Raw genomic sequence first — 13,217 nt, 5'->3', positions numbered from 1 at the left:
TCCATAATCCAGACTGTATGATTAACTTCCTCTGGACAGACTTGCCCAGGACAGAGTAGTGTTCCTTAAACCTCTCGGGGTTCATCTCCTCCCCATCTCACACCGGTCAGATCTTCAGACAGGATGAGGTTTACACCAGCAGTGTTTGGGTCCAGAATTACAGGAGTGCAGAAGACCATCTCCTTCATCTTGTTCCAGATGTTGAAGCTCAGGTTGCCCAGGTGTTTGGCCTCGTCTATCAGATCATCCAGCAGGGGGGGCTGCCGGACTCTTTCCACTGCAGCCTTGTAGTTGATCAGGAATGAGACGTCTTCAGCTCTCAGCTGCTCCGTTGTGGCTCTGACTGAGCCTGAAAGAGCTGCTATCTCTCTGTTCTTCTCCTTCATCCTCTGACTCTTCTGCTCCTCTTCCTTCCATCGCGTATCCGTCCTGGCCTCCTCTTCTTCCATCTAAAAACTGGTGGAGCTTCTTAAACTGCTCCTTAATCTGTGTCTCTGTGTGTCAGGCCTGTCCCTTCATGAGATCTGCTGATCACATTTTACTTTAACTCGTTCCAAAACAGGTAACTTCTACTTTAAGATAAGATCCAAGAGAGAGCTTTAAGGGCTCAAGAGCTGTCTGAAGTTCCTTCCAGTGTTGTCGTGCAGCTTCATCGATAGGTCTGATTGCGTGGTTGGTGTGTTTTTCTGAATCTCTTCAGACGAAACACACCGGCTGCTGATGGTCCAGACAGAAGAGTTTGAGTTCCTCAGAGTGAAAACTGCAAAATGCCTCTGAAGCTCTCTGATCTCTCTGCTGTAAGAAACTCTCACACAGCTTCTTTAAAGCCAAGTTTGAAGGTGGTCGAAAGATCTTCTCTTACAAACGGGACACTGATTTGTTGCTCTGTCCAACAGTTCCACCAACAGTCGTTACAGAAGCTGTAGCTACATGCCATTTTGTCTCTGATGGAAGTAGAAAACACAGCAGACAGACTCAGCCACTCCCTCTTCTCTGAAAGTACAGTTTGAGTCTTTGTTTTTGTAAATCTCTCATTCAGTTTGTGGAGTCAGCAACTAGTTGAAGTGGTAGTAATCCAGTATTCCCTCCCGTAGCTGTCCTTTCTCTCTCAGTTTAGGTCTGAAGGTGAATCTCGTCGTCCATCTCTGTATGTATGTATGTATGTGTGTGTGTGTGTGTGTGTGTGCGTGTGTGTGTGTGTGTGTGTGTGTGTGTGTGTGTGTCCGTGTGTGTGTGTGTGTGTGTGTGTCCGTGTGTCATCTCAGAGAGGCAGAATAACAATCTGTTTCCCTGTTTGTCTCAGGGGAGTCAAAACAGGGCGGAGTAAAAAACAAATAAGGAATGCAGATGTTTGCGTTTGCAAGTATAGGGGAAAGTAAAACTGCCGGTAGCAACAGAAAATAAAACAAAAATCCCAAATTATTAGTCAATAAATAACCAAAATGAGTGTGATTGTGTGAATGCATGAGTACATTTGCATTTAAATATTGTTTAAAATTTGTAATCAGCTGTTATATTGATTTTTTCTCTTTCCTTCAATAATAAATCACTTGAATAAAAGATTAAAAAAAATTGTTCAATACACACACCAAATGTTTATATTTACTAATTTAATATATTATCTTACTGTGTGGAAGTGAATGGGGTCATTATTTTATGTGTAAGTCAACATCATTACGAGGTGCACCTGAATGCAGCATGAGTTGTGGGAGAGTGGGAATTACTGGAATTGTTGGGTCTTTGTAAATTATAGAGTGTGGTCTAGACCTACTCAATCTGTAAAGTGTCTCGAGATAACTCTTATGATTTGATACTATCAATAAAATTTTATTGAAAATTGAATTGAGTTTACGAGTGGCACCTGAATGCACCATGAAGTCCCATTGGAGGCCACATGCTTTACCCTTTGTTGTTTGTTTCTGTAACTTTTTTTTTTCCATACTGTTGTTTCTCCGTCATCTCTGTGTGTCTGGATAAGTGCAGCTGCAAGGCTGCGTTACTTTGTGTCTTTAGCTGCATGCCGGTAAACCACACTGTGTCCTACACTTTTATTTTAAGGACCCCCCTTGAAAACGAGATGCTACATCTCAAGGGGTTATTCCTAATAAAGAATTTCCAAATGTGTCAGTCCATGTTCAGCTAGTACACACTGGCCCTCATTTATCAACCTAATGTAGATGTAATGTAGATATGAGCGCAGAAATCATCTTACGACAGGCTTCACGTGTGATTCATGAAACGTTCGTATCACACCAATCAGAGCGTAAGAATGGTCGTACACTGATAAATGCAGCGGCTGGAAACGATCGTCATTTAAATATCACGCCCCAATATATTCTCGGTTTTGAGGCCTCGCCCCTGCAATTTAAGACATGGCGAGACGTAATCCGGCTGAGAAGCGGCACTTTTCAGAGGTGGAGATTGAAACCCTGATATCTCAGGTTCATTAGCACCAACGTGTGTACTATTTGGCAGCCTGAAAACTGTTATTAAAGGCTGTAGAAAGAATGGGGAATGGAAAGAGATCACTGATGCGGTCAACAGTGTTGCCGTAGTAAATCAGACTCCAGCTGAAGTCTATTTAATTTATACATCCTTGACATATGTATTCTATTGTCCTAATAGTAATATACAGGCTTATATTGCAATCTCTTTGGCCTACATGGTGTACTATCTATATTTAAATAAACACAGTAGCTGAGTTTATGCAGTGTCTTTTATTTTACTCGTGTTTTTTTCATGAGTCAGAGCCAGGCAACAGCTGAGGGAGAATCACGTGGCCTCCGCCCCTCCTCCCCCCATGCTGGACCACCACCTCGACCCCGTCTCCTGACAGCAGAGGGGCTGGAAAAACAAGCCGAAATAAATCGGTCAATGGCAGAAATAAGTCGCCCACTTGTGACCATTAAACGAGAAACGGAAAACCTGAAGAATAAATAAAAATGTTGTGCATCGTCATGCTTCCTGTATTGAGTATCATTGCCAAACATAACCACTATACCTTTTAAAAGCGAGGAATAATATCCTGTCTCATTCGTGCTGGACACTGCTCTGCTACGTCCTGCTACGCCCTGCTATGACATAAACTACTACAAGTACTACTTCTAGTCACTGATCCATTATCTTTATTGTGACTGCCACTGTTCATCACACCCCCACCCGGCACCGTCAGACACCTTCTACCAAGAGCCTGGGTCTGTCCCAGGTTTCTCCCTAAAAGGGAGTTTTTCCTCAACACTGTTGCACTAAACGCTCGCTCTTGGGGGGAATAACTGGAATTGTTGGGTCTTTGTAAATTATAGAGTGTGGTCTAGACCTACTCTATCTGTAAAGTGTCTTGAGAAAACTCTTGTTATGAATTGATACTATAAATAAATTGAATTGAAAATTGTAGGGCTGCTCCCTCTTAGTCGATTAGTCGACTAATCGGTCGTTTTGGTCTTAGTCAACTAAGATCTCTTTAGTCCATTAGTCATGTTTTATGCTGTTTTCATGCTGAATGACTCATTTCCAAGAAACGTACGAGCACATCTCTGGTAAACATAAGAATTAAGGGTTGACATTTTTACCTAATACATATCACTGTGAAACCTACTTTGATTACTTTCATTAAGGCAGTTATTTGTTGTATTACACTTTTCTGAAATGTTGTGTTTAAATATGCAAAGGAGGCGTTATCTTATTCAATATATGCATCCTTTTGCATGACTCTTTACGGAGAAACTCAGATTTAAAGATCTGTCGATTAAATCAACTAATCGATTAGTCGATACAGTTGAATGACTGTTAGTCGACTAAGAATTTCTTCAATCGAACACAGCCCTAGAAAATTGCTCTCTAGGCATCGGCTCATCTGGCTCCATCTCTAAATTTATGTTTTCCTGTGCGATGTTGTGCAGAACCCCACAGGCTAAAACAACATTGCAGACCTTTTCTGTCGTGTATAGTAGCCCCCCCCCCCACCCCGATGATGCAAGACAGAGCCATCTGCCCTTAATCAATCCGATGGAGCGCTCCACCGTGACCCGTGTGCGTACATGTGCACTGTTGTACCGGCTCATGGAGGTCTTCTAAAAGAGCCAGATCTGCCATTGCTGATAAGTGATCAACTGATGACTTCTCCTTCTCCTGTTAAACTGATTATATGCCGCACCGCAAGTCCACACTGACTCGAAAACTTGCGCACACGAGTTCAGACCAGACATGAGATTTTTATCGCAGCCTATGCTCACGTTCTAATTGATAAATGCCGAGCTTTGCGTAGGAATCGGCGTGCGCCCGTCCTACGCCTGTTTTAGGTCGTACGCACGTTTCATAAATGAGGGCCAGTGTATCCATGAAAAACAGCAACATGGAAGCAGAAAGGGTTTCTGCTGGGTGGTTCGTTCTCACGACAGGGAGGTGGTTGTGTGTTTCTAAAAGCAGACAGACTGCCTGTGATGAATCTAAATCTGACAGATAAATGGATGAATGTCTAAAATCAGAACAGGGCACAAATCCTGACGCCGGTAAAGAGGGCTTGGTCCTCAATCTGGGCATTACCATGATCCCTGTGCGCGTGTGTGTGTGTGTTTGTGTGTGTGTGTGTGTGTGTGTTTGTGTGTGTGTGTGTGTTCCCTGGTAAACACATAGACTGACACAGACAGACGCTCTGCTGTTATTGCTCTATAAAACGAGTCAACATGTCTTCCTAAAGTTAAAAGAGACCCAGACTGGGTGTTGAAAGGTTGTGAAAAAAGGAGCAGTGAAGTGGGATCAGCTGCTGGGTCCAGAAGTATTTTTCCCCACTGTGAATTTATATTTTTCTTTTACAGACTTCCTCCAGGTTTCGCTACATAGAAACACAGAAGTCTCCCAGAAAATGTATTCGTCCTTTTGATGTTACTATGTTCAAAATGGGCCTGTTTGAAACAGTGGTATATATATGTAGCCTTCTTCAGAACCACTGTACCCCCAAATTAACTTACAGAGACCCTTAATCACTTACTATGCAACTCAACCCTATACTACTGACTTACTGTGTACTTCTACTTCAGAGGACAACACTGAAATACTACATTTGCCTGTAAGAGAAATGTTAATAGTTTACATAGCAGATTCAGATTTGACTCACAAAATAAGAGTCATCACAATAGCCTCATGGACTAATGTCGGTAGTTACTGAGAACTCATTTTCCGTAAGTTTGTAAAGAATAGTCCAATTACTACAATACCCATCAGCCTCTGCTGCGGATGCTATGGAGAAGAAAGTCTGATTTCAGAACAAATGTGTCCAGAATTTCCCCAGAATGCTAAAGTAAATTCATGTAAAGTGAAGCTTTGGGATTCGGTATATGTTGCTCAAATGCACCTTGGGAGTTGTAGTTGTAGTTGTTTGTATTGTCAGATCACAATCCACCTGTTGGTTTTTATTGGCCGCCGGGCTGTGGTAGGCGTGGCTTATCTGCGTCACGGAGCTGAAAAAGCGGAAGTGAAACGGCCTGGAGAGGACACAGCTCAGTGAGAGACTGCTGGAGAGAACTGGCTTTTTCTGACTTGGTGTGACGTTTTCCCCCCACAAAGTTTTTGTTAAAAGGTCCAATGTGTGAGAATTTCTCCCATCTAACGTTGAGATGATATATCGCAATCAACTCTCTCACGCCGCGCAGTCCAAAGCACGTATTACAGCTACGGTAGCCTTCACGATTCAAAAAGCCGGTCTCTTGCTCTTTTCAGTACAATTCTTTTTCCGGGAAGCCGTTAGCAGCATTAGCAGCAGCTGTGAGTTTACACTGTGAGACAGCGACAATGCGAAAGGCGGAGCTTCATCTAAAAGTTATAAAGAGGTTTTACTTCAGGAATCAGTACTTAACTTCACAAATCTATTGGTTCTCAACTGGCATTCTGGGAAACGTAGGAAACCACTCACTGAAACTAAAATGATACTTTATGCGTCTACACAGCCGTGAATGACCGCATGGGAACCATTCTCAGGTACTGCATTAATAAACGCAAACAGAACCACTCTCCGTGACTTTATTTACCTTCTGCAGCAGCTGAGAGCCGGAGTATTTGGTGGTGAAGTCTCGAAGCTGAACGGAGAACTCAGACGCCCACTGCTGCACCCTGAAACAGACGAGGCGTCAACAGTTACATACAACATCAAGGTTCAAAACTACAGGATACCAGAGTACAGCATCCTAATTATCTGTAGTGGTGGTCGACACAACACTGTAGACCCAACAGTGGACGACGACACCACGAAGAGACTCTGGCATGTGTGATTGCAAGACATCTAAAATAAAGACAATGACATCTTCTGTAACTAGGGCTGGGTTATAATAATCGATTCAGTAATTAAAATCGATCTTTGCATGATCTGAAATTGATTAATAAAATCCCTAAAGCAATCTTTTAATATATAAGATAAGATTTACAGCTTTACAAAGACAACACAAAATACAGAAAATAAGCATCTCTCAAAACATGCTTTCATATACTGTACATTAGACAGATACCTACAGTATATAGTAAGCACATTAACCTTTCATTGGCATTTTTTAATAGAACAACCTTGTCGGCTGCATTCTCCACAGCCCTTACACAATGAGATATTGCACAACTAACATAATGCGTGCCCTGACAGTAGCTAGGTAAGGACTACTAGCCAGTCAGAAGCAGAGTATGAGGGCGTGCCCTGACAGTAGCTAGGTAAGGACTACTAGCCAGTCAGAAGCAGAGGATGAGGGCGTGCCCTGACAGTAGCTAGGTAAGGACTACTAGCCAGTCAGAAGCAGAGTATGAGGTAGAATGACTACTAGCCGTCAGAAGCCGAGTATGAGGTGTGCCCTGACAGTACCTAGGTAAGGACTACTAGCCAGTCAGAAGCAGAGTATGAGGGCGTGCCATGCTAGCAGCTAGCAAGCATTATAACGTGTGTTACAAAGTGACAAGCATTTGTCTCTGAAGTAAAGGCTGGACTACAATAGAGCTGTTTGGGCTCGGCTGGGAAATATATCAATATTATATTGATATCGTGACATGAGACTAGATATAGTCTTAGATTTTGGAAATCGTAATATCGTAAATAGCTCTTCTATTATTTTTACCTTTACCCACTTAGTCATATCTACATTACTGAAGATTATTTATCTTAAATGTCATTGTGAAGATATTTTGTTAAAGCACCAACTGTCAACCCTATAATATCGCCACAATATCAACATCGAGGTATTAGGACAAGAATATCGCGATACCTGATTTTCTCCATATCGCCCAGCCCTGGTTGCAAGGCAGTAAAGTATTGATAAACCAAATCTAACGTTAGGAACCGCAAACATCACCGCCGGTCGGACTGACTGCTAGTTTGGGTGGGGTCATTTTCTTTAGCTTGTGGCCCAGCAGGTGAACTAGCCCTCCAAGCATAGGCGCGATACCGTGGGTGCTCCGGGGCTCGAGCACCCACGTGTGCCAGACTGCCAGTAGGCTACATTCATTTAAAATTAAACATTGCAATTGGTGCCAAGTGGAGCGTCTGTCATAGTGTGATTGGTTATGTCGCTGTCAGTCCCCGGCTCCATATCCTGTCCACCAATCACAGCGTCTCTCGAATTAAAAAGCCTCTTTAGTGCCCCCCCCCCCCCACACACACACACTATACAGTGGCGCTGTCCGGTTGAAAGATAGCCTTGTGTTTTCCAATGTGGTGCTTTGTGTTTCGGCCGTGTGTTGCCTTGGCGACCCTCTGCAGCATTGGGTGACGGCAGAAAAAGGCCGTCAAATATGACGGTGATGAAAAGAGATTTAGATAATCTGTTCTTCATCTGGGTCACAGCAGAGACCTGCAGGTGTCTGCTCAGCACACACACACACACACAGACAGACACACACACACACAGACACACACACACACACACACAGACACACACACAGACACACACAACACACACACACACACACACAGAGAGACACTCACAGAGACACAAACACACTCACAGAGACACACTCACAGAGAGACAGAGAGACACACACAGAGACACACTCACACACACACACACACACACACACACACTCACAGAGAGACAGAGAGACACACACACACACAGACACACACACACACACACAGAGAGACACACACACTCACTCACAGAGACACACACACTCACTCACAGAGACACACACACACACACACACACACAGAGACACACTCACAGAGACACAAACACACTCACAGAGACACACACACACACACACACACACACACACACACAGAACACACTCACAGAGAGACAGAGAGACACACACAGAGACACACTCCACACACACACACACACACACAGACACACTCACAGAGAGACAGAGAGACACACACACACAGACACACACACACACACACAGAGACACACTCACAGAGACACACACACTCACTCACAGAGACACACACACACACACACACACACACACACACATACAAAAACACACACACACAGACTCACACACACACAAACAGACACACACACAAACAGACACACACACAAACAGACACACACACACAATGACAGACGAAACTCTGCTGTACTTTTGTACAGTTTGGTTCTCAATGTGGAGCAGCTATTGTTTAATGTGCTGTTGATTCAAGAATTTAGCAGCAGTGGAGAAAGAAATGAACAACATTTTACTGGTCTGGTGTGATGTTAAAGTACAGGTTTTAAGCTCAGCACGCTGTAAGGGATTCAGTCTGAGTAGTGTTAATTTTGTCACCTATTTTTATTTTAATTTAGTCTTGGTCTTGTGCCAAATGTCCTTGTTAGTTTCAGTCATATTTAGTCACTCTTTTTTTGTTAGTCAGGTTTTCGTCGAGTAAAAGTCTCGTTATTTTAGTCTAGTTTTAGTCAAAAGAGAACTCAATATATCTCAGTCAAATTTTAGTCAAAACATTTTAGTCTTTTTTTTTTTTTAATAACAAATTATTTCTGAGATTTTTCTGATAACCATTTCAGTCAAATAGTTATATAAAAATAAATTATATAATGTTATATAAATATCGAGCCTCTTCCTTATTTCACCAGTAAATTCCTGTTAAACGACAAAAACAACCACTGAATAGGAAAATGGTATTTTACAATAACATTGAACGCAGCACGGGGCTGGTGAGGCGAGTTTGAAGTGAACGCAACATCTGTGATGTTTTTCAGACAACGGCAGCTACATTCTCAGACAGGGTTGCTGCAAGCATATCACTCCGCCCAAGTACTATATTCTTCCACCTGAGAATATAGTTCCCGGTTTGTTTACGGTTAGAAGATGGCTGTGTGTCATGTTACGTTGTTTTTTGTACACGCTGTGACTATACAAATCACAACATGTAAATAGGAACATGTTGGAGTTATTTTGTCACTTATTCGGAGCAGTAGGATTACTGGAACCAGTTACCTGCCTGTTCTGTGATTGGCTGATGCCGATGGAGCCGTCAGACAGCATTACAGCACACACTGAGATGAGAAGGGTATGTATGGACTTGTCTAACTCTGGGGGTTACGGTGAATAAGCTAAAGTCCCAATAAGTCGGGGTGTTCCTTTAAGCCTTCCCCCCAATGTTTCTTTCCTAAACCCAACCGTTTGTTTTCCTAAGCGTGTGACGTTGTCGCGATAGTACGGCACGTTCTCTCGATAAGACGCCAGGGGGGAGGAAGGTGGCGTGTATGTTTACGCAAAGTCACGATGCCATGTTGCGGCAAAGACTTTTCCAGCAGCAACCTTTTGCAATTATGTGCATTCAAACTATCGCGCGCGTGTACCACCGGGGATACATTGGTACCGATCGGAGGATATGCAGGAAACTTTATTACAGACGGAATACTCCACACACTGCGCGAGCTTCGCCCGCTACGGAGACCGCTAGCCGTGGAAGGGGACATCGAAAGCGGTGCGAGAGAAAGCGGATAACGCGGAACGAGTGCAGGAGTTCGAGCTAGGTGGAAAGCTAACGCTAGCCTGCTTGCAAATGTCCGCTCATTAGACAACAGACTGGACTACATCCAACTTCAACGACACTCCCAACGCGAGTTCAGCGACTGCTGTGTTTTTGTTGCTGTGGAAACATGGCTGAACAACAGTGTACCGGACTATCCAGCTACCAGGCCTGTGTCAATAATGTGTGTAGCTGTATGTCTCGTATGTCGTTTTTATATATTTTAAATGTGTAAACTCCACTTGAGCCACGGTGAAACGTTGTTTGGTGTATATGGTTGAAATGGCGATGAAACCCTCTTGACTTGACTTGACTGCCCTCTGTAACCGGTAGGCGTGGCTTGGGAGTTGCCTCGTAGGGAAGCAAAGCAAGTGCATTCTGGGAGTTGTTGTCTTTCATCCACATGAGCCAAAAACACATTTTCTGGCTTTTCTCAGTCTAGAAGGCACCAATTCTTTTCTTCATTTCTACTTCATAAATGACCCAATTTAAATACATATTCATCTTTACAGCGGTGAAATATCCCTTTAACAAAAGAGCACATCCCACACAAAAAGACACGATGTGACGTGTGGTGCAGCACTCTGACCCACTCCACACTGAACACTTCAATAATCGGTTCATTTCACTCATGCAGATATTTTTATCGGTTATGAGTTCTGGACTTTAGATAGAAATCAACTTGCATCACGCTAATAATTTGATTACAACTAAGGGTCCCTAATGACTCTCAGCTCCTGAACCTGCAGTGTCTTTTCCATCTGTCACTAATTTCAGCTAAAAATGACCCCCAAAAAAAATCCTCCAACAAGATCACCTCTAAAATCTAATCAGCTGATCCTCGGCGCTGAGGCCGATCTGGCCGACAGATTGAAGCCAAATCTGCTGAATGTAACCTGGACACAAAGACAGACAGAACTGGGGACATCGTCATTATTTTTGGAAGTTGCAACCGAAAGGAAGAAGGTCAAACATTACGTCGCTGCAGTGACGTAATACAGAAACACACAAGCGCCACCTGAAACTCCAAATCTGTGTCAGAAATGACAAACAGAAGCCCAGAAAGTCACAAACAGCATTTTGAGAAACAGGCTCATGAAGCATCATTTGAATTTGATTATTAAAGTCGTTACCAAGGCAACTTTGTCGTCGTAAAATTGTCTTTTTGGATTTTTTTCTTTCCATTGGACATGAAACAAGTCTTAAATGTGCTCTAAGTGATGTCACACGTTTTTTAGGCTACAACATTTTTCACACATACAGCAAACATCTCCTCACTATCTGCTAGCTGCCTGTCCCCTGAACACACTGTAAAAAACATCTCCTCACTATCTGCTAGCTGTCTGTCCACTGAACACACTGTAAAAAACATCTCCTCACTATCTGCTAGCTGTCTGTCTCCTGAACACACTGTAAAACTCTCCTCACTATCTCTAGTGTTGTCACTAACAAAATTCACTATCTCTCTTGACTAACACACTGTAAAATCTCACTATTCTAGTTTTACTACATAATATCTTATTGTTAAACAGTAAAAAATTCCTCACTATTCAGCTTGTTAACAACTGTAAAAACATCTCCCACTATCTCTACTTTGTACTAACACTGTAAAAATTCCCCACTATCCTAGCTGTTGTCACCATGTAAAAACATCTCCTCACTATCTGCCTGTCTAAACACTTAAAAACATCTCCTCACTATCTGCTGTCTGTCCCCTGAACACACTGTAAAAAACATCTCCTCACTATCTGCTAGCTGTCTGTCCCCTGAACACACTGTAAAAAACATCTCCTCACTATCTGCTAGCTGTCTGTCCCCTGAACACACTGTAAAATTTTACACCGTGTTATTGGCTGGAAGACTGTTTGTTATGTTTGGTGGTGCAGGTTGGCACACATTTTCTTTTTGTTGGCGTTTGTGGAGCCTGGGCTGTCTACAGAGACCGTGTTTTTTTTTTTTACAGTGTGTTCAGGGGACAGGCAGCTAGCAGATAGTGAGGAGATGTTTTTTACAGTGTGTTCAGGGGACAGACAGCTAACAGATAGTGAGGAGATGTTTGCTGTATGTGACAAAAAATGTTGTAGCCTAAAAAACGCGTCACATCACTTAGAGCACCTTTAACTACAGAATGGCACTCAGAGAGCGCAGACCTCCACCAAGGCCAATGGTGCATTCACGTGCTCCTCGGATGGTTCTAGTTGCAAAGTTGTTCTTGCGCCTTTGGTTCATGAGCTTTAAGTTGTAACAACGGACGATCATTATATTGGTCAGAGAGTTTAAATAACGTCAATCTCTATGAACGGAGACCGATCTGTAGGCAACGGGACACGATTTTGGAATCGGAAGCATTTTGGTTTCTGTTTGTAGTCCTTTTTGTAGTCAGAGTAGTATCGTTTTTATAAGATATTCTTTTGTTTGTTTTTTAGCTTCAGCTGACACGAAACAAGTCTTAGCTAGAATGGCACTCGGAGGGCGCAAACTTTTGACGAGGCCAATGGTGCATTTACTTGCTCTTTGGATGGTCTCATTTCCCAAGTCGGGAAGTCGGTCTTCCGACTTCGGTGTGTGTTCATGAGCTTTAAAGCTTTAGTAAGTAACTTTTCCTTTGTACTGCACATTGCTGCAGCTCCTCTTTGTGTGTTGAACTCTCTGTTTTAGCTACAGAGTGAGACGTCTCACTTCTGTAACATCTTTGTTGGCAGGCGCACATGCTCAGTAGCTAGGTAAGGACTACATGCTCAGTAGCTAGGTAAGACTACATGCTCAGTAGCTAGGTAAGGACTACATGCTCAGTAGCTAGGTAAGGACTACATGCTCAGTAGCTAGGTAAGGACTACATGCTCAGTAGCTAGGTAAGACTACATGCTCAGTAGCTAGAGGACTACATGCTCAGTAGCTAGGTAAGACTACATGCTCAGTAGCTAGGTAAGGACTACATGCTCAGTAGCTAGGTAAGGACTACATGCTCAGTAGCTAGGTAAGACTACATGCTCAGTAGCTAGGTAAGACTACATGCTCAGTAGCTAGGTAAGGACTACATGCTCAGTAGCTAGGTAAGACTACATGCTCAGTAGCTAGGTAAGGACTACATGCTCAGTAGCTAGGTAAGACTACATGCTCAGTAGCTAGGTAAGACTACATGCTCAGTAACTAGGTAAGACTACATGCTCAGTAGCTAGGTAAGGACTACATGCTCAGTAGCTAGGTAAGACTACATGCTCAGTAGCTAGGTAAGACTACATGATCAGTAGCTAGGTAAGGTCTACAT

At 43.0% G+C, this 13,217-nt stretch overlaps 1 protein-coding gene across 1 annotated transcript in view; it reads right to left on the bottom strand.

Moving 5' to 3' along the window:
* Nucleotides 1-13,217, bottom strand: part of LOC120563741 (voltage-dependent calcium channel subunit alpha-2/delta-4-like) — a 154,274-nt gene that overhangs the window by 134,876 nt on the left and 6,181 nt on the right. The window contains exon 2 of the mRNA XM_039808129.1: nucleotides 6,024-6,105. Within this exon, the coding sequence (XP_039664063.1) occupies nucleotides 6,024-6,105 (82 nt within the window). The remainder of the gene's footprint in view (nucleotides 1-6,023; nucleotides 6,106-13,217) is intronic.

This window comes from Perca fluviatilis, chromosome 8 (assembly GCF_010015445.1).
Source record: "Perca fluviatilis chromosome 8, GENO_Pfluv_1.0, whole genome shotgun sequence".
NCBI lineage: Eukaryota > Metazoa > Chordata > Actinopteri > Perciformes > Percidae > Perca > Perca fluviatilis.
This window is presented reverse-complemented; position numbering and strand designations above follow the sequence as displayed.